We start from the raw sequence: 26,071 nt of genomic DNA, 5'->3' as shown, positions 1-26,071 counted from the left end.
CCGGGGCATGACCACAAAACATTCCCGGGGCATGACCACAAAACATTCCCGGGGCATGACCACAAAACATTCCCGGGGCATGACCACAAAACATTCCCGGGGCATGACCACAAAACATTCCCGGGGCATGACCGCAAAACATTCCCGGGGCATGACCGCAAAACATTCCCGGGGCATGACCACAAAATATTCCCGGGGCATGACCACAAAACATTCCCGGGGCATGACCACAAAACATTCCCGGGGCATGAACACAAAACATTCCCGGGGCATGACCACAAAACATTCCCGGGGCATGACCACAAAACATTCCCGGGGCATGACCACAAAACATTCCCGGGGCATGACCACAAAACATTCCCGGGGCATGACCACAAAACATTCCCGGGGCATGACCACAAAACATTCCCGGGGCATGACCACAAAACATTCCCGGGGCATGACCACAAAACATTCCCGGGGCATGACCACAAAACATTCCCGGTGAATGGCCATATATGCAGCCAGCTACAATCCGCACAACTATCTGGAGACGCCGGGCTGTAATACATAGGCAGCGCTGTCTGTCACCAATATGTGCGTCAGGTCCTTACTAATGGGGGCCATGCTGCTCAGGAGCTGTCTGCACTCATTGTAGGATCTCTATGGCCGGGTTCACACTTCTGGGATGTCTGTGCAGGATGGGTACTGTAAGTGCTAATATCCCCAATAAGAGCAATACCCTCCATCCCTGGTGCTGCCACCTCCTGTTATCTATATACTGGCCTAGGCTGCCACTATAATCCTGTCTGTCATATGGAGGACACCGCTGTAAAGTGTTGACTACAGAACAGGAAGTGTCCGTATATTTTTAGGCCTAGTGGTCAGAATGAACACTGCAAGAATTTAGATTTAATTTTATTTTATTTGTCTTTAAAATCAACAGGCGTCAGAAAGTTATACAGATAACTCCAGTCTTCCAGTACTTATCAGCTGCTGTATGTCCTGCAAGAAGTGGTGTATTCTCTCCAGTCTGACACAGTGCTCTCTGCTGCCACCTCTGTCCATGTCAGGAACTTAAGTACATTACAAATCTATAATATAATAAATCTTTTCTGACACCAATTAATTTGAAAGAAAAATAATTTCCACTGGACTACCCTGTTTCGATCCTTTAAATAAAAGGTCAACTTCTGACATTTTCTATTTAAAGGATGGAAATAGAAGTCTAATAGATCCCTCTAATAAGAGACAAAACCTGCCATACTATGCTGACAGAACTAGGGTTGCTTCCTTTTCCACGCCCAAATGGCACTGGGTCTCCTGTTGGCTATGATCACCTAGGACATGGAGCAGGTATCCGTCTCCTATAGACTAGTTAGTGGCTGTGAGGATAAATCATGGCTAAGCTATGCCGAACTGAAAGTCATTTAGAAAAGTCATTATAGTGCACATTACCGCACTATAAGCATTTTTTTCTTATTTAGAAATGATATACACTTTAAAATCTCTACTCATTTAGGACTGAGGGGTCCAGTGGGTGGTCCTCCTTAGTGATTGACAGCCTTACTAGAATTATTATGTATACAGGGACACCTATCAATCACTACGCAGGACCGCCCACTGGACTCTGATGCCCATAATGAGCTGAGACTCAGATCAATAAATTGGGACATAAACTTTACCTACACAAATATCTATGTGATGGATTCCCTTTACGCTCCAAAGCTTACAGCCGCAGAGCCTACCCCGTCCTGTACGCCAGCAGCAGGGAGGATTTGTCCATCACAGGTGAGTACATCATTTTGTTATGCTCAATGGTCTATAGAAAACAATGGATGAAATGATTTGCTTATTTGCCCTCACATGGCACAATGCATCCGAACGGCCGGTGACCGGATCTGTGAATCAGCAAAGCGGAAAACGGGAAAGAGTAATTTGCTTATTTTCAATTCACAAAGTCAATCAGAAAAGTGACGTGCTTATTTATTGGGTGTGGGCATGCCCTTCCCTCGCAAGTGGCATAGCAGGGCGGCTATCTTTAAGGTGATACTGTCACCCCCCTCTCTCTCTCTCTTATTTCATCAGTGGGCAGTGTCACCTGGGCGGGGCTTCATGGCAGTAGGGGTCCATCACCCTGCAGGGGAGGGGGAGCCCAACTGTCATGAAGCTCCGCCTGAAGCTGGTACTGTATCACATATATATATAATATATTGGAAGACAATGGAAAAATGGATCAGAGTGGGTGCACACACAAATACATCCGATTTTTCCTTTTTTTTTTGCAAAAAGTGGATGGGGAAAAAAAAAACGGATGCATTTGGGTGTATGCGTTTTGATCTGTTTTTGGACTTCTATTATTAAAAAAAAAAAAAAAAAAAAAAAAGACGGATTAAAAAAATGGACCAAAATGTGGTCAATAGAAAAACGGATCAAAACGGATGCACACATATACAACAGTTTTTGGCAAAAAAAAAAAACATGAAAAAACAGACTGCAAAAAAACACAGCGTGAACCCAGCCTAAGTGTGAACATTAGAGGGTAAAAACGTCATCACACCTAGAGGAACGTTCCTCATCCCGATCCCGTGCAGAGCCGTGCAGGGATAGAGACATTGGAACGTGCTCTCCTGGCTAAATAAACGTCTTTGTTTCTGGAGACAAGTGATAGCGATAGCGGCCACTTATCTTGTACAGCTCTCACCCCGGGGCACTGCCAGACCAGGATGCCATAAAACCCAGTGCCAGCCCGTAGTATATACACGCAATACCAGATACAGCCACTACAAGATGTACGGAGCTGTGCACAGTAAACAATAAAGAAGCTTCAGCAGTGCCACTGCCCTTCAATCAGGAATCCACCTCCCTCCATCCCTAACAATAATAAACTTAAAGGGATATGTTGCTGTCTATGGTAAGACTAACAATTCCTTCCATACTTATTATCTATTACTTCTCGTTCCCCCAGTTCTCAGCTGCTGCTTTATGCTGAAGACACAAGAATCTGCGTGTGTGAGCTTTTCTCTCTGTCTCCCCTCCTCCCTTCTGAGACGGCTGATGTAAACAAGTCCCTGGCAGGCTTTATCTGCAACATTATAGCTTCTTTCATCTGCAACTTGACCTCAGAATAACCCTCCCAGCATTACACAGAAGCTACAATGATGCAGATAAAGCCTGCCAGGGACTTGTTTACATCAGCCAACTCAGAAGGGAGGGGGGAGGAGGGGGAGAGAAAGCTCACACACAGATTTTGGTGTCTTCAGCAGAAAGCAGCAGCTGAGAACTGTGGGAAGGAGACTGAATAGATAATAACAAGTATGGAAGGAATTGTTAGTCTCATCATGGGCAGCAACATATCAAAAGTTATGTATGAGTGGAGTACCCCTTTATACCAACTTAAACATAGGAAACAGAAACCAATCCCCCCCCCAGCCCCTTCCTATCATGCAGTATCTCTACTACCTGCAAGCATGTGAAGATATATGTATATTATATATATATATATATTTATTAAACAGGTAGGAGACCACCACAGCAACCTTGGATGGGAAGAAAACAAACAATTGCAATCACAAAATATCAAAAAGGTTCTCCTTCACTAGCTCTACACTTGTACAAAACCGTCTGTCTGCGGCCGACAACGAGAAACATCCGTAACAAATCGGACTGAATAAATAACACCATATTTACTGTCCGTGTCATACCGCTAGATAACCACTAGCTGGCGCTGACAGCAATGTGATTCAGCCCAGATGCTGCAGCTGAACTTCCCACAAAGTGATCTGTAAAACCTCCTATTAATCCTCCTCATTCCTCACTCACATATATATATATGTATCCTGCTCCTATATGGCCACATCCAGGCGGCCGGGGAGCTGGCACATTCTGTTCCTAAGCAGAGCGGAGCCCTCAGGAGCGGAAGCAGCGACTGTGACGGCTTCAGGAAGAATTTGGTACGGTCTCTGGCATGTGCGGCAGGAATGCTCATAGACTGAGGCTTCATTGTGACACTGGGGGGGGGTCACATCGGCAACGCTCCTGCACGTTACAGATTACGAAACCACCGAGCAATTAGCATCGACCAGCGAGAGCGCCAACACAGACAATGGCAGCCGCCGGCGCTACTGAAAACGTATAACGCTGAAGTATAATATATGAGCATCCATACCACGTAAGAAGACCTACAGCAGGACATACAGCAGCTGATAAGTACTGGAAGGCTGGAGATTTTTTTTTATAGAAGTAAATTACAAATCTCTGACACTTGCTGGAACAAGTTGATTTGAAAGAAAAAAACATTTTGGTGAACAACCCCTTTAAGGGTCACGGTCACTTCTGACAGGTCAAAATGTGTGATGAGTGAAGGTCGGGGTGCTCAGACCCTTACGGATTACTAGAACAAGCTAGGAGAAGCACTGGCTAAGCACTTCTCCCCCTATCTCATTGCATAATATGGTTTCCATTGACTAAGGGTGGTATGCCATGGGCTACTAGAAGCAATTCCTTACCCTTTACAGTAAGATTACTCTACAAAGCTCTGCATGCAGATTTCAGCTCTGAAGCCAATGGCATGGTGAATGCAGTTCTGTACTGTAACAGGTAGATAGAATGGATACTGCACCATAGTGCTGAAAGGTGATCCGCTAGATCAGCGAGATGTCTCTGCATTGTTTCTTCTATCGATTATACTGTAAGGCTGGGTTCACACTGTTTTTTTCAGCGGTTTTTGCAAAAAAAAAAAAAAAAAAAAAACTTATTAAAAAAAAAAAACGGATGAACTCGTGTGCATCTATTCTGGTCCGTTTTTTTCATTGACTTCCATTATAAAAAAAAAAAAAAAAACACGGATCAAAAAAGCATTGGTTTTCTTTTAACTAAGTTTTTGTGTTTGTAAAATTTTCTTTTTTTAAAAAAACGTTTTCATCTTTTTTTTTTAATAATGGAAGTCAATGGAAAAACAGACCTGAACAGATGAACACAAATACACCCGTTTTTTCATCTGTTTTTTTGCATAAATGGATGAAATAAAACGTAGTGTGAACCCAGCCCTATGCCAGGCCTTGTCGACTCCACATAGCATGGATCACCAAGGCAGAAGTCATAAGCTGCCAGTAAATCCTATCACAGTTTCTTCACTTACTTCGTCCATCTTCATACACGTGCCAAAGTCGGCCAGCTTCAGGTGCCCATACTTGTCCAGCAGCATATTGTCCGGCTTGACGTCTCGGTGGATCAGACCCATGGAGTGAATGGCGTCCAGGGCTAGGACCACCTCGGCGGTGTAGAATTTGGCCCACTTCTCAGGCACGTCGTAGTTGCTCATAAGGTTTACAAGGTCTCCGCCCGGCATGTACTCCATCACCATGTAGAGATACTTCTCATCTTGGAAGGCACAATACAGCTGTAATAGACAACGCATGGTCATCTCTACTGGTCAGACCAAAGGAATATACCGAAGAGTAATTCCTTCAGCTCAAAAACCTTTAAAATTACCGACACGCTTCGAAACAGTCCGGTTCTTAGTCAAAAAAATGTCTGGTTTGTTTACCATCACTGGAATAGCCGTAGAGCCCAAAGCAACTCTCAAGCTACATCTCTTGTAGGAAGTATGTGGATAGCATCGCTGACCCCTTTAAAGACCCTGTCAGTAGGTTATGGTGTCCTATCTCAGGGTAACATAAACTAGTGACAGAGAAGCTGAACAGACTGATGTATCACTTACATTGCTCTGTGCAGCTGATCCAGAGATCTCCTCCTGAATAACATGGACAAAAAGTAGTCCTTTCCATTATGTGCATGAGCTCAGTAGTCCTGGATATTCATGAGAAGTAGAAGACTCCACCCACCAGCTGCTGATTGGCAGTTATCTATCCATGTTGTGTATAGGCAGTCACCTGTCAATCAGCAGCTGGAGGGCGGGAGGAGGGGTGTGGCAAAAATCCTTTTCTCCTGCATATTAGAAGAACGGCTTAACAGAATGATGTAAGTAATACACCGATCTGTTCAGCATTTCTGTCACTAGTTTATGCTGCTCTCATTTAAGGCGGCATACGCCTACTGACAGATTCCCTTTAAGCAAAATAAAACGGTTGCATTACCTGAACTACCCAGGGACTGTTGGCAAAGGCCATGATATCCCTTTCTTCCCAAAAGAAGGCAGAATCAGATCTTTTTATCATTTCAAATTTACTAAGCAGTTTCATCGCGTAAACTTTTTGTGTGCTTTTGTGCCGAACCTGTAAAAGATAAACAGAAAAATTTTGTTTAAAAAAAAAAAAAAAAAAAAAAAGGTAAAACCCATATCCTATTATTACTATAGACAGACTATTCCCCTGCTGTGACGTGATGACCATGACACCAGCTACACAGGCTGTGAGGCCCGGGGAGCCCCCTTAGGGACTGGACTAAAACTTTGCTCTTATTCAATTACTTTAAAAAGTTTGCTGAGAAATTTACCATAAATTAGTGGCTATATTGGATGCCTGACCTCCGACCTAAAAGATCACACGTTCCCGAAGATGCCTTGTCATAATACTACAGACTCTACCACCATAAGTTAACACATGCTGGATGCCTCGTGTGTAAATGAGAGGACTCTCTGCAGGGGTTTCCCCAACGCTGGGGGGGGGGGGGGTACCAGTGCTATACTCTATGGGACAATAAACACCATTTCTTACCAGCTGGACTTCACCAAATGCTCCTCGCCCAATGACTTTTACTACATCGTAGTCCTCCGCTTTCATCTGTAGCTGGCGCACCTCGCTCACCGCTTTTTCATCTTAAGAAAACAAACACAGGTTTTTACATTAGAGAGATCTGGACCCATCTGACCGGCCATGTTTCTCCACAGAGATCTGGATCCATATGACCGGCCATGTTTCCATATAGAGATCTGGATCCATCTGACCGGCCATGTTTCTCCACAAAGATCTGGATCCATCTGACCAGCCATGTTTCCATATAGAGATCTGGATCCATCTGACCGGCCATGTTTCTCCACAGAGATCTGGATCCATATGACCGGCCATGTTTCTCCACAGTGATCTGGATCCATCTGACCGGCCATGTTTCTCCACAGAGATCTGGATCCATCTGACCGGCCATGTTTCTCTGAGATCTGGATCCATCTGACTGGCAATGTCTGGCCCCTTACACTAGATGTTTGACCTTGATCATACCATTCTCCTTATAGTCTCCACACCATGACACAAGATTGGCAGTGAGATCCTGGCCCTGGCTAGTCTAGTCCCAATGACCTGACTTCACTCCAGGCTGATCCATTCACTGCATTTTCCTATCCAATGTGGATTCACAATGATTCTGATCCACAAACTATTGGGGACCACTATTCTGCACTCTAAGGCCTTGGGTCTAATCTCCATACAGGGAATCTAATCCCAAGAGGGTAATCCTTCTATGTATGTATACATCTGTCTGTGAGATACAAAGTTCTTTACAGAACAGGAGACGTCAGCTTAGTAGGCTTAGTGGCCAGAAGGGAAACTGCAAGATTTCTGTATTATTTTAGAGAGAGTAAATAAAAAAACTAGAAAAAAAATTAATCACCAATAATTCTAAAGAAATAAGGTGACATAAAAACTTAATTGTCAGATGTCTCATTCCGTTTAAACAGTGGCGATCACATGACATTGATGTCTCAATAAATCCCAGAGTCCTCCTATAGTAACGCACACAGCATACATACAATCCCTGCCCATCGTAGTGGATACTTTATAAGGACTGATGTAATAGCTGGGTACACAATGTAAGAGCACCGATAAGGAGGTAATCCCCCGATCCCCGATCCAGCAGCACACACCAAACCTCTCCGTAACACTTACATCTATTCAGGAAGTTGTCGATATTCTTATTCTTTCGCAGTGCAGGAAAGTCGAGGTCAAGGACCAGGGAATTGAGTCCATCCTGCAAGAAAAAGACGAGGTGACATGGTAAACTGGTAAAAAGTAACAAAACGGTAACACAAAGCAATGTGATAATAGGAAAACTCTGGACAAATCTTAAAATCCAGTGCAGGCAGCGGGTGGAGGCATAATAATATCTATACTTACCAATCCTCATTCCCCCGCAGCGCAGCGTCACCAGCTCTCTGACAGACTCTTCAGTTGTTTGCGGCTTTCTGCGTAGTCACGGCACGACCAGAAAGCACCTGCTCAGCCAATCAGTGGCGTTAGCGGTGTCCCACCCCAGTCACTGGCTGGGCGGGCATTTCAGAGCTGCGACATAACAGACCAGGAGTGGTTGGCTGGCGGCGGTCAGAGAGCTGGTAACGCTGGATTGAGGGGGCATGGGGACAGGCAAGTATAGATACTTTATTATGCCCACACAAATAGCCACACTCTGAGTCTAGAACCGCGCTATACCAGAGGCGGCAATAGGAGATCAGTAATGGAGCATGATCTGCAAATAAACCATAAAACAGCACGCACAGAAGATAGGACACCAGTGTGACCAGCGCCATATGCAGCTTATGGTTATTTCCCACTTAGCATAATATGGAGCTGTAGAGGGAGCAGACTTTTATATAGCACGGTGACAGCGGTGGTGCGGAGATACGTGGGGAGGCAGGAAGCCGGCCGTCTCTTCTCCAGATGTCAGGAAACCTGCCGCTGAAATGATTTCATGCTCTCCTTCCTCTTTGCTATGACAGAACTGTAAAACCCCGGACCCTTCCTATTATCGTTCTGTTCAAACAAATGACGTGTGGGCGACTTACAGTTCTGGCACCGGGCGCTGCTGAACATACAGTCAGAGGAGAGCCGGCAGCCCGCAGCCGCTGTGAAGACATTAGGAAAAGCAGGAGCCTTCAGCAAACACGTTAAGCCCGGCGTGTCATGTCTGCTCATTGCACTGGTGACCTCGCCAAGAAAAGCAGAGAAAACCTGCAACACGTGAATGTCTACGCCGTATAGTATTAGTAGTCACACAGTTATAGCCATTATAATATAGTGTTATTACTGCTAAACATAACGGAACCGCGTCGAACCGCAAAATACGGAGAACAAGTCTGGGGGATAAACACCAGCGCTGGCTGGTGGGGAACGGTTCGGTTGTATTCTGTGAACCCTGATTAAGGCAGGGACGGGCCGGACTAGAGCGGCAGGGAAAGGGACGGGCCGGACTAGAGCGGCAGGGAAAGGGACGGGCCGGACTAGAGCGGCAGGGAAAGGGACGGGCCGGACTAGAGCGGCAGGGAAAGGGACGGGCCGGACTAGAGCGGCAGGGAAAGGGACGGGCCGGACTAGAGCGGCAGGGAAAGGGACGGGCCGGACTAGAGCGGCAGGGAAAGGGACGGGCCGGACTAGAGCGGCAGGGAAAGGGACGGGCCGGACTAGAGCGGCAGGGAAAGGGACGGGCCGGACTAGAGCGGCAGGGAAAGGGACGGGCCGGACTAGAGCGGCAGGGAAAGGGACGGGCCGGACTAGAGCGGCAGGGAAAGGGACGGGCCGGACTAGAGCGGCAGGGAAAGGGACGGGCCGGACTAGAGCGGCAGGGAAAGGGACGGGCCGGACTAGAGCGGCAGGGAAAGGGACGGGCCGGACTAGAGCGGCAGGGAAAGGGACGGGCCGGACTAGAGCGGCAGGGAAAGGGACGGGCCGGACTAGAGCGGCAGGGAAAGGGACGGGCCGGACTAGAGCGGCAGGGAAAAGGGATGGGCCGGACTAGAGCGGCAAGGAAAGGCACGGGCCGGACTAGAGGGGCAGGGAAAGGGTGGGCCAGACTAGAAGGGCAGGGAAAGGGCAGGACGGATTAGAGGGGCAGGGAAAGGACAGGCCAGATGAGAGAGGCAGGGAAAGGGCGGGCCGGACTAGAGAGTCAGGGAAAGGGTGGACCCTCATGGTGGCAGGGAAATGGTGGACCCTCATGGTGGCAGGGAAAGGGTGGACCCTCATGGTGGCAGGGAAAGGGTGGACCCTCATGGTGGCAGGGAAAGGGTGGACCCTCATGGTGGCAGGGAAAGGGTGGACCCTCATGGTGGCAGGGAAAGGGTGGACCCTCATGGTGGCAGGGAAAGGGCAGACCCCAACGGCAGCAAGGAAAGAGGGGGCCAGGAAAGGGGGGCTCGAAGGTGGCAGGGGAAAAAAACACAAGTGGGAAGTATATTTCCATTTTATCCTGTGGAAACACCAGATGTGGAAAAAACACGCTCAAGTGAACAAACCAAAGAGTGAAAACAGAAGAACAAGAACAGACAAACAGGACAAAGTACAAAGTAGAAAATGAGGAAGAAAAACTGAAGATACAAAAGCAAAGCAATATGAAGTCATCGGCCACCATCAAAAACAGGGAACCAGAATATCGGTTTCAGACATTGCGTTGCCTATACTATTGTGCCAATGTGCATCACTGCCGCCACATCAGTAGTAGCTGAAACTAATGCGAGACTGCCCCCTACAGATAGATACCCATTGAGCAGTCCATGAAACAGACCAATTTACACAGCGACGGATATGAGTGAAGAGGAGACCACCGCATACGAGGACAGTCAGTGTTCTGATAAGAGGCAGAATAATAAAGCTGCTCCCCATCTGTAGAGAAGAGCTGCGCACCACTTCCCGCACAGACACTCACTGTCACTCCTAATTCTCCTAACACTTGGTATAACCCAGACGGACATATCGGATGAAAGATACTTCAAACAAAACAAGACATTACCACAAAACAAATGTGTTGGCAAATACGTTCCAGGGAGGCCATTTATCTTAATGTACTCCGCGCGGAAGAAAGGCCAACATTTATGGAGCGTCACTCTTCTACAGACAAACATGCAGCACTCACCAGGTAGGGGGGCTGGAAAAATAAGATGGCTACACCACTAACCGCTAGGAAAGGGGCCAAGGTAATATTGTATACCGATCTCCTTCATGCATTGGTGACTGTGCGCTTCTAGAAAGGGTTGGGGGTGGTCACTAACGGCAGCAAACTCTACGCTCCCCTGCAGAAGTGGTCACAGACTGCTACTACCAGGCAGAAAAAGTGCAGAGCTGCGGCCATGCTCCACACAGGAGTGATCACAGACTGCTACTGCCAGACAGAAAAAGCGCATAGCTGCTGCCATGCTCCCCTGCAGAAGTGGTCACAGACTGCTACTACCAGGCAGAAAAAGTGCAGAGCTGCGGCCATGCTCCACACAGGAGTGATCACAGACTGCTACTGCCAGACAGAAAAAGCGCATAGCTGCTGCCATGCTCCCCTGCAGAAGTGGTCACAGACTGCTACTACCAGGCAGAAAAAGTGCAGAGCTGCTGCCATGCGCCACACAGGAGTGATCACAGACTGCTACTGCCAGACAGAAAACGCGCAGAGCTGCTGCCATGCTCCACACAGAAGTGGTCACAGACTGCTACTGCTGAGCAGAAAACGCGCAGAGCTGCTGCCATGCTCCCCTGCAGAAGTGGTCACAGACTGCTACTGCCAGGCAGAAAAAGAGCTGCTGCCATGTAATGAGAGCATTGTTCTACTCCTGCATTAGTCAATGTGTTGTACCTGGGCTCTGTTCTTGCCGGTATATTCTACACTTTTTTTGCTTTATGTGCGGTTTATGGCTCCCTTACTAATATGAAGCTACTGCCCCATCTCTGCAGCCGTCACAACACTTTCCACATGACTCAGGCCCATTAGGATGATATATGGGACATTGTGTCACTGCTCAATCCCTATAAATCTTGCATCACTTTTAAAGGCGGCTGTAGAGGAACTTGTAACTGAACCGTATACAGTAAAGTGTTAGGAGTCATATACAGAGCGTCTCATCGCTTCGCGTTTACATGACTCTCTCGCCGGTCGGAGCCGCCTCGCTCTCGGTTACTCTTCATTGACATGTCAGGAACCAGACGAAAGGTCTGAATTTTAGGTTAATGATTCCAGACTTGTCTGCCTGACTTATTCTACATATAACCCACCGCACCGCAGGCAGAGACGCAGAATAGAAGTATAACATGTACATGTAATAGGACGTCTAGGGGTCTTATACGCACTTGTATCCCATCAGGGATGACCACAACATGGTTCACACGAGGACACAGTACTGGCCAGGACTGAGGGGAATATACTGAAGCAGGTACTCCTGTAGGGGGCACTACCCTTAGATTGGCACTCGCAGGGTCGGGGTATGCAATAGGGTTAAGAGAACAGATCTGTATAGAATAGAAACTCGCTTTGAATTTCCTTTAAGATTTTGGGTTTGTTCCAAATAAATCCTGTACAGGAGCGGGAACGTCTATCAAAGGCGGGAGGAGGCGTCCTTGCTCTTAGCAGGTGGGCAAACATTGTATGCCTCGCTGCTCAGTCCAGATTTACTGAGCTGGACACAGATCACCCGGCCTAATGCTGCGTTCACACAGAGCGATAATTCGATTAACGATTTCGAAGTAACAATGTGTTTATTATAACTATTAGCGTTTAAAAACGGAGCGATATATCATTTGGAAAAATCGTTATTACGATCGCTTGAGCCCTTCTCACACATAAGGTGAACCGGTGAAAGACGTTTACATGAAGCGTTCTGCAAATTTTTAGCGGACGACCAACGACGAATTGAGAACTTGTTGAAAGATCAAAATAAACGATTTCTCGCTTGCCGCTTGATTGTTCGCTGTGTTTACACGAGCTGGTTATCGCGAAAATGTAACCGCAGCATAAGGGCCCTATTACACGGGACGATTATCGTGCGAAAAATCGTTATGTCAATCAAATTTAAATGATAATCGTTCTGTGTAATTGCAGGCAACGATTGAAAAATCGTTTATATGACATTGATTTAGATCTGAACCTAAAACCATTGCTAATCGTTCGCTGTAATTTCATAGTCGTTCGCTCAAGTTCCACATTTGTTCACTAATCGCTCAGTGTAATCGCACATTGTTCATTGTTTTGCTGGAATTAGATGGAGTAAACGATTGTAGTAACGATCGCAATAACGACCATAGTTCTGTGTAATATGGTGAACGATTTCAAGTTAATGATAAACAATCTCGTTTGCGATCGTTTATTATTAGTCGTTAATTGTTAAAAATCGCTCTGTGTAAAAAGACCCTAAGGAAAAGCATGGGGCCACCAGTATGCTGTATACAGCACCAAGAACATTCCCTCTGGCCCAGCAGATATTAAAGTGAATGTATCATCAGGCCCGGGCTGAAGCACTGGAGGCAGGCCGAACCAGCCCCTCTATGACACTGCTCCATTAGAATCAATGGAGACGCATCAATCATAGAGGGGCGGGGGTTTCCTCCCACTGGGGGTGGGTCAGCCTGCCTCCAGTGCTTCAGCCTGGACCTGATGATACATTCACTTTAAAAGGAGAAGTCACTCCAGGACCCCCACCGGGCTCCAGGATCTCTTTCACAGCCGACATCACAACACAGTTGATGGACTACCCGCTCGACCAGTCAGTGACACAACGGGAGAACCTGTGCCCTAACTTTGCACCACCCCTCCGTCCCTCCTCACCATTAGGAATGCTCCAGGCAGATTGCCTCCTATTCCCCACCTGTGGCAGCCCGGCACATAGGCTGGATCGTTAAGGACCTGTGCAATGTTCAGCATGGAGAAAATGTTTCAGTGGCATTCCTAATGATGAAGAGGCTGGGGAGGAGGGACGGAGGGGTGGGGCAAAGTTAGGGCACAGATGCTTCCGTTGGGCACGGGGCTTCAAGTTTAAAAGTATTTTTTTAGGACAATAACTGCATCACCTGCCAAACAGACCCCAGGACAGATCTTGGATCAAAAGCAGCTATCCGAAGGTACAAGTGGTTTGGGGGGGTCAGATTGTGGGTACAGTCTTGCTTTAAAGGGGTTGTCCGGCGATAAAAAATTATTCACAGAATAACACACATTACAAAGTTATACAACTTTGTAATGTATGTTATGTCTGTGAATGGCCCCCTTCCCCGTGTTTCCCCCCACCCACGCTAGACCCGGAAGTGTGGTGCATTATACTCACCGCATCTCGTGTCGTCCCACGGTTTCCGATCGTCAGCAGTGACGTCTTCTTCGGGAGGCCAGCGGATCTTCCCGAGTGCCGGCCGCCCTCTGCAGCGTCATCCGAAGCTCAGCCGCGATTGGCTGAGCATAACTGTGCTCAGCCAATCGCGGCTGAGCGGCTGATGACGCGGCCACGTCATCAGCTGCTCAGCCGCGATTGGCTGAGCACAGCGGCCGGCACTCGGGAAGATCCGCCGGCCTCCCGAAGAAGACGTCACTGCTGAGGATCGGAGACCGTGGTTGGCACGTGACAGGTAATGTATAGCGCACCACACTTCCGGGTACACGGGTGGGGGTGGTGGGACACGGGGAAGGGGGCCATTCACAGACATAACATACATTACAAAGTTGTATAACTTTGTAATGTGTGTTATTCTGTGAATAATTTTTTATCGCCGGACAACCCCTTTAAGTTCCCCCCATGCCGGCTGATGATTTTTTAAAATCACTAGACTTCTCCTTTAACTGAGCAGCAAGGCATACAGTGTATGCATCAGAGTTCACAGAGTGTAGAGAAGCATGGAGTATATGACAGGAGTCCCTAGTCTGGAACGTCTTGGTGCCCTATACCAATAGCATAGGAAGTCAGGGAAAATACATACAGGAGAAGGGTAGGTGGCCAGGCATACAATGGCGATTGACTAGGATGTTGTTCAAGTTTTACTGATTCATATATATATATATATATATATATATATATATATATATATATATATATATTTATATATATATGTACAAACACACACACAGACCTGCTCAGTAAATCCTTCTCTATACTATGACGCTGGGAATCCATTCTTCACATGTTAGATTCCTTTTTCCTAACAATCGGTGATCAGCTGTGCATAGTTACTTAATGAAGAAATAAAGTTTCTTCCATATATTTAAAAAAAATTAAAATTTTTGCAAAAGTAATGGTTGAGAAGCCAAAGCAGCAGAATGCCTCCTTCCTGCTACATGCAGCAGTGAGCGTCCGGCTCTCCCTGTGCATTGAATAATGACGGTATAATGGGGTTATTTAGCGGCGTTGCATTAAGCTCATTAGTTAAGCTCATCTATTTGCTATATTACATCCCGTCTAACACTCACCTAATAGGCTTACACACTTTCTTGGGCTTTTTAAGCTCCTTTAGGAACCTTTTTCGAGACTTTTATAGGAGGCGACAATGAAGTCTGATAAAGCTATGAAAACACCAGGGGAATAAGAGAGAGGTAGATGGTAGGAACGGCTACGTGAGCTGCGACGGGGGTGTTCCTCTTACACATGGACCTTACACAGTTGATGGTTAAAGGGGTACTTTAGCACAATAAAATTTATTTCAAATCAACTGGTGTCAGAAAAAGCCAGAGATTTGTAATTAACTTCTATGAAAAAAAATCTCCAGTACTTATCAGCCGCTGTATGTCCTGCAGGAAGTGGTGCATTCTTTAAAAGGCTAACAGTGCTCTCTGCTGCCACCTCTGTCCATGTCCAGAGCAGCAGCAAATCCCCATAGAAAACCTCTCCTGCTCTGGACAGTTCCTGACATGGACAGAGGTGGCAGCAGAGAGCAGTGTGTCAGACTGGAAAGAACACACCACTTCCTGCAGGATATACAGCAGCTTATAAGTACGGGAAGACTTGAGGGTTTGTTTGTTTTTTTTTGTTTTTTTTAATAGAAGTAAATTACAAATCTTTGGGAATTGGGGAAGGAGGCCCCCAAGGAGGATATGGGCAGAGTATTGCTCCGTGTAATAGAGACAGTCATCGGCTGATCATTTCTTTAGTCCCTGACCTAAAATCATCGGGAGCTGATGATGTGCAGCCGGCGGCTGATGATTCAACAAACAGTATACATTACTTGTCCACATTCACGGACATACGTCATTTTCCATCCTCTACCCCTTCATGACAGTTTTTTGGGTTTTTTTTTAAAGGGAATGTGTCACCTTGATTTTCTTTTACGGATTAGAGTCAGATACTTGTTCTTTTATTCTAATCTGTTTCTATTTACTGACTGTAATTTTATGTCACCATTTGTACATTGTTATGAGGGTGGCCATATTGCCTGGGCTGTTCTTAACAGCATTTAGTGACCTGCTTTACAGTAAGTCTCATGGACATAGATGACAATAGACAGACTCTGTCCCCTTGAAACGAATGAGAGACCTTACTGAGCGCGCTCTGTGACCTGTGAAGAGGTCATTCCACAGGGAGCTGCTATTGCCTCATCTATCTACTGGTGTCACATGATGCTGCAATGCTGTACAGATCACTTTACAGCAGCCTCCTCTTATCACCACAGACACAACAGGAAGTCTCAGCTTAGTTTTAGCCCCAGTGGTGAGAATGAGAACTGCAACATATCAGGATTATTTTATAATATAGATAGAAAAATGGAAAATTAGAAAAAATGTCCCCAAAGTAATTTTCTGATGACGCTGTCCCTTTAAGGTCATTCCACTGTGAACCTGTCATCTGGGTGCACTAGGAGCTGCCATAAGCCGTCAGTTTGCCGTGTAATACCTCTGTGTATACATCCCAGCAGAATACTATGCGACTTGGCAGGAACGAGACTCCCGGATGATTGAAAGTTTTCTTCACTGACGTTATAAACCCCGGCTAAAGTCAAGCAGATTACACGGCTACGTCAGGATTTACAGACTTATGTGCTGCTCCCTGTCTGCTCTATCCCACCAGGGATTTACCATTCGTACGTCCACCTCCCCATATTCAGCCATATTTAGTAAGTAAGGAAATCGCAGTAAACTCGCTGCGCAGCTTAGTCATCGGGATGGTAGCCAATAGGCCTGGAAATCTGCCGATGACATCTACAATTCTAAGTGGATTACTATTCAATTTCTTATTTATTTCTTATTCTAAAAGCCTCTACTGTCTTCCAGTACTTTTCAGCTGCTGTATGTCCTGCAGGAAGTGGTGTATTCTTTCCAGTCTGACACAGTGCTCTCTGCTGCCACCTCTGTCCATGTCAGGAACTGTCCAAAGCAGCAGCAAATCCCCAAAGAAAACCTCTCCTGCTCTCCTCCAGACGGGAAAGAATACACAACTTCCTGCAGGACATATAGCAGCTGATAAGTACTGGAAGACTGGAGATTTTTTTTAAATAGAAGTATATTATATTATATTATAGAAGCATATCTCTGGCACCAGTTGATTTAAAACTTAAAAACCAGTTGATTAAAAAAAAATTTTTTTCTGTGAACAACCCCTTTAAGAGTACTGCTAATCCAGAGGAGCAGCCATGTTTTTCTTTGGCCACACCTAGCCCATAGAACCTTCAGAATCATCGTGTTCCAGGACACGGGGCCTTGCCTTATGATCCAGATCCAAAAAATGCTAACTATTTCCTTCATCTCTCCTAAGAAACCACCATCTTCCCAGCAGGGTCTCAGTATCAGCAAATCTACAGCGTGAATGAAGGACGTTCCAATATACGGTGTCACGGGAGGAAGACAAGAAAGGAACATATAGCACCCAATATACCAGGGGGTTAGGATTCTCCTTTACGTCTCCAATGTGTTTAACTAAACTGTTTTTCCTACTGATATCCACTATGTTATATATGCGTCCGAGCTGCAACACGGTCAGTACAGCAGAGACTGAGCCGCCATGCTGCTCAAAGGACACTTGTAGTAATTTCCTGCCTATGGGTAGAGTGGGCGGAGCTATAGGTTTGCAGAGCTGTGATGTCACTGCTGACCCCTGTGACCTGGAAGTTCTTTATGTAAGCAAACATTAATCTAAAAAGTAGCAACAGAGGAGGATGGACGCACAGGGACACAGAGGAGGAGGAGGCCCAGGGACACAGAGGAGGAGGAGGCCCAGGGACACAGAGGAGGAGGAGGCCCGGGGACACAGAGGAGGAGGAGGCCCAGGGACACAGAGGAGGAGGAGGCCCAGGGACACAGAGGAGGAGGAGGCCCGGGGACACAGAGGAGGAGGAGGCCCAGGGACACAGAGGAGGAGGAGGCCCGGGGACACAGAGGAGGAGGAGGCGGAGGAGGCCGGGGGACACAGAGGAGGAGGAGGAGGAGGCCAGGGGACACAGAGGAGGAGGAGGAGGCCCGGGGACACAGAGGAGGAGGAGGAGGCCGGGGGACACAGAGGAGGAGGAGGAGGCCCGGGGACACAGAGGAGGAGGAGGCCCGGGGACACAGAGGAGGCCTGGGGACACAGAGGAGGAGGAGGCGGAGGAGGCCGGGGGACACAGAGGAGGAGGAGGCGGAGGAGGCCGGGGGACACAGAGGAGGAGGAGGAGGCCTGGGGACACAGAGGAGGAGGAGGCCCGGGGACACAGAGGAGGCGGAGGCGGAGGACGCCCCAGGACACAGAGGAGGAGGCCGGGGGACACAGAGGAGGAGGAGGCCCGGGGACACAGAGGAGGAGGAGGAGGAGGCCCGGGGACACAGAGGAGGAGGAGGCCCGGGGACACAGAGGAGGAGGAGGCCCGGGGACACAGAGGAGGAGGAGGAGGCCCGGGGACACAGAGGAGGAGGACGAGGAGGCCCGGGGACACAGAGGAGGAGGACGAGGAGGCCCGGGGACACAGAGGAGGAGGACGAGGAGGCCCGGGGACACAGAGGAGGGGGAGGAGGCCGAGGGACACAGAGGAGGAGGAGGAGGCCGGGGGACACAGAAGAGGAGGAGGAGGCCGGGGGACACAGAGGAGGAGGAGGAGGAGGCCGGGGGACACAGAGGAGGAGGAGGAGGCCCGGGGACACAGAGGAGGAGAAGGAGGAGGCGGCCTGGAGAACACAGACGAAAAAATGTTAGAGAAAACAACTAAGGGAAAGGGACAGATTAATAATTATTCCCTTTTCCAATAAGAAAAAAATGTTGGACAACCAACTGGCATCAGAAGGCTATATAGATTTGTAATATACTTCTATTTAATATGTCAGGAACTGTCCAGAGCAGGAGAGGCTTTCTATGGGGATTTGCTGCTGCTCTGGACAGTTCCTGACATGGACAGAGGTGGCAGCAGAGAGCACTGTGTCAGACTGGAGAGAATACACCACTTCCTGCAGGACATACAGCAGCTGATAAGTACTGGAAAACTGGGGATTTTTAAATAGAAATAAATTACAAATCTGTATAAACATTCTGACACCAGTTGATTTGAAAGGAAAAAAAATTCCGGAGTACCCCTTTAAACCTCTAGATGTCTCATCAATATTATCTAGCTGCCAGGTGCCTGTGCCGCCTCTGATCAGTGCCCTGTGATGGTGGAGTCAGGACAGCTGGAGACCTTGTGAAGGCCTAGGTGGTTGTCATGCTGGTGCTCCTATTACAAAACCTAATGATGAGGGCCTGAGTGTGCGGCATCTGTGTAACAGTGGCTGAAGAAGTGCGATGCAGCCCTCAGGATACAGTAGGTGTAGGGAGTAAGAAGCTCTCTAGCGCCTCCCGTAGGTCCCTGTAAGTCAATGTCCAGCCTAAAGAGCATCCAAGTATAACTATGGATATCAGCCAGTCCTCCACAGTCAGCCATCTGTAGACAATTCTGTTCAAGAACAAATAGCTTTAGGAGTCCATACACCAGCCAGACCTCCCCAAGGAGAACCAGCACCATCAAAAGCTGCATCCATGGTTTCCAGGACACTCTAGGGCTGCATCCAACCACCAAGTCAAACTCCTGTTCGGCAAGTTCATTCATCCCTACATATCATCCATCCAACCCATACTCTGTTCTATGGAGCAACAACTGTTAAAGGGGAACTATCAGCAGCTTAGATGACTCTAACCTGCCCATATGTCCTTAGTGTAGAGGAGACGGGGAGGAGGGTATGCCTCTTATAGTATGTCTCCTACCTCATTCCTCGGTGCCGTTCGGGTGCAGTTAGTCGTGTGCTCCATGGCCCAGTGAGACCTCTAGGAGCACTGCCTGCTCCTATAGCACCGATCTGGCGTGCCCCGGGCGGCCCGCGCCATTCATTATCATAAGAAAGGGGTGAGTTGGTGCTATGGGGCGGCAGGGCTCCTAGAGGTCTCACCCGGCCAGAACAGCACAGAGGATGAAGGTAAGAGACATACGTTCCTCCTTGGCTTCTCCTGTGCAATAGGGACATATCAGCAGGTTAGAGTCGCCTTTAGAGACTTTACATTATAGGATTATTACCTATAGGTAGCACTAGAGAGACATTTGCAGTGGTTGGTGGTTTATGCTATATATAAGGAAACTTCTACTATATCCTTTATTATCGAGAGTGATTACGGCATCACTCAGTCTTTGTGAAGTGTAAGAAACCACAATACATCTAATCTCCGTGTGACCGGTCAATGAGACACGCGAGAAGCTTTCATCCATGGAACCCCATTTACTAAACAAAGGGGCCCCTATAGCAAGCAGCATCCCCATAGCGAGCAGCGTCCCCATAGAGAGCCGTGTCCCCTATAGCGAGCAGCGTCCCCATAGCGAGCCGTGTCCCCATAGTGAGCAGCGTCCCCATAGCAAGCAGCGTCGCCACAGCGAGCCGTGTCCCCATAGCGAGCAGCGTCCCCATAGCGAGCCGTGTCCCCTATAGCGAGCCGTGTCCCCACAGCGAGCCGTGTCCCCACAGCGAGCCGTGTCCCCATAGCCAGCAGTGTCCCCATAGCCAGCAGTGTCCCCTATAGCGAGCCGCGTCCCCACAGCGAGCAGCGTCCCCATAGCGAGCAGCGTCCCCATAGCGAGCAGCATCCCCATAGCGAGCAGTCTCCCCACGTACATTACAGCCCTATCGATTTCAACCATTCCTTAAAAAGTCCCGGATCAAAAATCCGGTAAGAGAAGCGTATGGAAATGTGCCGCAGGTACTGTCTACACCAACTTACAAACTCGAAAAGTGAGAAAGCAACACCTCCAGAGAGCGAGGGTGCACACCACGCTCAATGCTGCTATTTCAGGTTTGGTCACATTCTTTCTATGGCGGATTGGTCAGGAGCCAGAACCGTCCTGGCTTATAACTGTTCTATTCAGTCTAACACTTCCCCGGGCCACTCATTATCACCCCGGGTTTCTCATTAAATCACTTGTGAGTCAATACTACCTTAGTCTAAGACGTCAAGTAACCCCAGGACAGGAGGAAAGGTTCACCTTAATCCTTTTTATTTCAGACTTTTACTTATTCGTCCTGTTAACGTAGAGTCCATAAATCACGGAGCGAGACATGTTCCCCTCGCAGCACCGCCGCAAAAACAGGAACAATGCAGGATTAACACGTAGCTGGCATGGCCTGTGCCGTAGGTGAATAAACCTTGTTGTTACAGTCTACCAGCTGTTATCTCCCAATGTGTCTTCTAGCCAAGGAGGTCTTCACAGGGTGGCGTCACCGTTATATACTGCATCAACTGGAGCCAACTTAAAAAAAAAAAAAAAAAAAACTTTGTCATGGCGCCCCCTGGAGTTTATTCTCTCCTTGGCCCTCTACCTTATAAAGGAGAAGTCCAGGGTCCGACATTTTGTGGAAAACATTCGGGAAGGAGGTGGCTGAACATAAGATGCACCTACCTCCCCTGCTCCAGCACTGGGGTGTGCTGTCCTCCGCTCTGGTTCCCGATCCCCGGCTGCTTCCTGGTCTGAGCGGGGACTCTTGGCTGATGTGTCAGGCCTGCTCGTAGTGGTGTCCTGCCTTAGTCGCTGATTGGCTGAGCAGACCTGACACGTTACGTCCCAGGTCCCTGTTCAGACCAGGAAGTGGCCAGGGGAACAGGAACCAGAGCGGAGGAAAGCGGACCCCAGTGCTGGAGCCGAGGAGGTAGGTGCATGTTGTTATGTTCAGCCACCACCTTTTTGGCTGTTTTTTTGTTTTGTTTTTTAAATGTCGGTCCCCAGACTTCTCCTTTAACACTCCATTCTCAGAAACCAACCTTTCTGGACTCCTCTTCCATAACACAAATTCATTTACCACCGATAGTAGAGATGTCTTCCAGTCCTTCACTTGGTGGTCAGGCATGCACTGTTCTGCCCTTCATTTTTTCCCTTACATATTTAATGGCCAGCCTCACACACAGCCACAGCTGAAAAGACTAAAATTGCCCACACACTTAAAGGAGAAGTCCGGCGAAAAATTTTATTAGAGTATTGTATTGCCTCTCAAAAGTTATACAAATCACTAATATACACTTATTATGGGAAATGCTTATAAAGTGCTATATTTTCTGCACCTTACTACTGCATCAAGGCTTCACTTCCTGGATTACATGGTGATGTCACTTCCTGGATTACATGGTGATGTCACTTCCTGGATAACATGGTGATGTCACTTCCTGGATTACATGGTGATGTCACTTCCTGGATAACATGGTGATGTCACTTCCTGGCTAACATGGTGATGTCACTTCCTGGCTAACATGGTGATGTCACGTCCCGACACCCAGAGCTGTGCGGGCTGTGGCTGCTGGAGAGGATGATGGCAGGGGACACTGAGGGACACAGGGCACTGGAGGGACACTGAGCATCCCCCTGCCATCACCCTCTCCATCAGCCACAACCGCACAGCTCTGGGAGTCGGGGCGTGACATCACCATGTTATCCAGGAAGTGACATCACCATGTTATCCAGAAAGTGACATCACCATGTTATCCAGAAAGTGACATCACCATGTTATCCAGAAAGTGACATCACCATGTTATCCAGAAAGTGACATCACCATGTTATCCAGAAAGTGACATCACCATGTTATCCAGAAAGTGACATCACCATGTTATCCAGGGAGTGACGTCACCAGGTTATCCAGGAAGTGACATCATCATGTTATCCAGGAAGTGACATCTCCATGTTACCCAGGAAGTGACATCTCCATGTTACCCAGGAAGTGACATCACCATGTTACCTAGGAAGTGACATCACCATGTTATCCAGGAAGTGACATCTCCATGTTACCCAGGAAGTGACATCACCATGTTATCCAGGAAGTGACATCTCCATGTTACCCAGGAAGTGACATCACCATGTTATCCAGGAAGTGACATCATGTTATCCAGGAAGTGACATCTCCATGTTACCCAGGAAGTGACATCACCATGTTACCTAGGAAGTGACATCACCATGTTATCCAGGACGTGACATCATCATGTTATTCAGGAAGTGACATCACCATGTTATCCAGGAAGTGAAGCCTTAATGCAGTATTAAGTGCAGGGAAAAAAGCCCTTTATAAACATTTTCGTAATAAGTGTATATCGGTGATTTGTATAACTTTTGGGGGGCAATACAATACTCTAATAAAAATTTAGTGTAATAGTTCATGTTTAAAGGCAACGATCAGCGACATACTGCATGATATTTGTTGGACAGCATGAACCAAAATCCTGATCCTGATTGACGGCCATCCCTCCGTGCTATGATTTTATCGGCCACAAAAGCGATGCAATCAGGCAATGAACAACCATGTTCTCATTCGTTGCTGCCCTTTAACCCGAGCCGATTGTCGGGAATGAGCCTTCCTACCTGCGTTGGCCTTCCCCGAACCGCTCCCTTAAAGGGAGAAGGATTGACTTTGAGAAAGAAGCCACGGCCTGGGGTGTTTGGTAGAAGCTTTCTCCCCCCTCAGCTACACTTGACATAGCCAGGTGTGCATGAGGGATCGGAAGAGACAACCAACGGCCAAGCTAACGTTCAGCCATCAGCCACGCTGCACCCTGGTTATACAGATGGCAAATTCTGCCAAGATCTCGAATGTTTACTTCAAAGAGCGGGAACAATAGTGGGGAGGGGGTGACACAGGATGTGGGGAGATCACTTTAGGGCTGGGGGTGTGAATGTTTTTTAGTAATGCGAGTCCCAGCTACTGAGCCATGTAACCACAGAGAGGACTCACACAGCCCAGAAGATGGGGTGCTACTGGGAGATAAAGGGGGAGATTTATCAAACATGGTGTAAAGTGAAAGTTTACAGGAAGGTAAGTTGGGGTGAGTGAGTTTTTTTTACTTTGTATTAAAAAAAAAAAAAAAACAGTGCAGGCAAATAATATACAGCACCAAGGATTTGGAGGCGCCAACTGGAACATTCATGGTATTTAATGGCGGTGGAGGTCTCAGGAGGGAAGCTGCTCCTTAAACGCCCCATTGTTTGTGCAGCACACAGGCTGACAGGAGGGCATGTGTACGGGGAACAGAGAGTCCTGTTTGTCCCGATATACGAACCAGTTATTATAAACATGTGGGCAGATAATCTGAGCGTTAACCTGAGGCGCTCGCTACGGCTGCACATCGCACCCCGGCCTGTTTTCTTAAGAGACTCGTTTATTTGAAGCGTCACCACAAGCTGCTAAGAAAAAAAAACTCACACTGCAAAAAGTCAAGAAGAGATGCCTGTACGGACACACAACAATAAGGTGACTGAGAGGACGCCGGCCCGCACTGACCTCCCCGCCCAAGTGGCCGCACCTCCAGACCACTCCGGAAATTAACCCCGAAACTGGACGACATGATGGGACTACATAGGGTAAGGGTCCTATTACAAGGCCCGATAATAAATGTGAACAAGCGCCGATCTGTTAGATCGGTGCTCATTTACTGGGCCTGTTATGCTGGGTTTACATGGAACGATTATCGCTCGAATTTTCGCAATAACGATCACATTTTGAGCGATAACCGTTGCGTGTAAACACAGCAAACAATCAAGCGAAATCGTTCATTTTGAGCTTTCCATGTTTTCTTAAATCGTCGTCCGCTAAAAATTCGCAGGTCGCTTCGTGTAAACAGTCTTTCGAAGATCCACCCTATGTGAAAGACTGGCTTAACCGAGCTTAAAAACGATCGCAGTAACAATTTCTCTTACGAATTTTCTAACGATTTATTTGTCTAAACGCTGATCGTTATAAAAACCAAATGGTTGCTTCAAAATCGTTAGAAGGGGTAGTGCGGCGGTAAAGAATTATTGACAGAATAACACACATTACAAAGTTATACAACTTTGTAATGTATGTTATGTCTGAATGGCCCCCTTCCCTGTATCCCACCACCCACACCCGTGTACCCGGAAGTGTGGTGCGCTATACATACCTGTCACGTGCCGACTCGTCTCCGATCTTCAGTCTGCGATGTCGTCCTCTTCAGAGTCATCAGATGCTCAGCCGCTCGGAGGGATTCGGCCCGGCCGTCCGAAGACGACACCGCAGACTGAAGATCGGAGACGAGTCAGCACGTGACAGGTATGTATAGCGCACCACACTTCCGGGTACACGGGTGGGGGTGGTGGGACACGGGGAAGGGGGCCATTCAGACATAACATACATTACAAAGTTGTATAACTTTGTAATGTGTGTTATTCTGTCAATAATTCTTTACCGCCGCACTACCCCTTTAAACGATTGATTGGGCGAATTATCGCTTTGTGTAAATGCAGCATTACACGGCCCGATAATCGTTTAACAAGGGCTGCTTGGACATAGTTACCAATGCCACGGTGGTCCCGGCCAGTGATTGGCTGGGCGGCCTGTCAGCTAAGACAGGCCGCTCTGAAGCAGTCCCAGGGACCCGGGGGGGGGGGGGAAGCACAGCGCAAAAGGAGCCCTGCAGCATGGATAGGTAATGTATACAGTTTGGGAAGCACAGCGCAAGAGGAGCCCTGCAGCATGGATAGGTAATGTATACAGTTTGGGAAGCAGAGCGCAAGAGCCCTGCAGCATGGATAGGTCGCCCAGCCAATCGTTGTGTTTATTACACAGAGCGATAATCGGCCGGATAGGGACGATTATCGTTCCGTGTAATAGGGCCCTAAGTGTAAAAGGTTATTTTCAGAAATCTGAATGCGACTCTGGGGGAACCGATTCTCATTAAAGAGACCCAGCGGATGTATTTCAGGCAAATCTACGTGGGAAAAAATATATATATATGCAAATGAGCTTCCCTCTAGAAACAAGACTCCTCCGAAAAGTCACCTATTTGTAGACAACGCCAAACGGTTGTCAAGGACAAAGACCGACCATAAGGGTTCATATCAACCAATGCAAATCTATTCCAAACAGTCTAAAAATTCTGAAACCTATCTAAAAATTTACAAAGATTTATATTTCTAAATATTTAAAAGGACAAACGATATTAAAGGGGTACTCCCATGAAAAATACTTTAAATCATATAGATTTGTAATTTACCTCGTTTTTAAT

At 47.6% G+C, this 26,071-nt stretch overlaps 1 protein-coding gene across 5 annotated transcripts in view; it reads right to left on the bottom strand.

Annotated features, from left to right (window-relative positions):
- Nucleotides 1-26,071, bottom strand: part of ROCK2 (Rho associated coiled-coil containing protein kinase 2) — a 108,869-nt gene that overhangs the window by 51,883 nt on the left and 30,915 nt on the right. For all 5 annotated transcript variants that reach the window (XM_069973167.1, XM_069973168.1, XM_069973170.1 and 2 more), the window contains exons 2-5: nucleotides 7,821-7,902; nucleotides 6,657-6,757; nucleotides 6,078-6,215; nucleotides 5,120-5,380 (exon numbers count right to left, since the gene is read on the bottom strand). In XM_069973167.1, the coding sequence (XP_069829268.1) occupies nucleotides 5,120-5,380; nucleotides 6,078-6,215; nucleotides 6,657-6,757; nucleotides 7,821-7,902 (582 nt within the window). The remainder of the gene's footprint in view (nucleotides 1-5,119; nucleotides 5,381-6,077; nucleotides 6,216-6,656; nucleotides 6,758-7,820; nucleotides 7,903-26,071) is intronic.

The sequence above is a fragment of the Dendropsophus ebraccatus genome, chromosome 6 (assembly GCF_027789765.1).
Source record: "Dendropsophus ebraccatus isolate aDenEbr1 chromosome 6, aDenEbr1.pat, whole genome shotgun sequence".
In the NCBI taxonomy this organism is placed as follows: Eukaryota; Metazoa; Chordata; class Amphibia; order Anura; family Hylidae; genus Dendropsophus; species Dendropsophus ebraccatus.
This window is presented reverse-complemented; position numbering and strand designations above follow the sequence as displayed.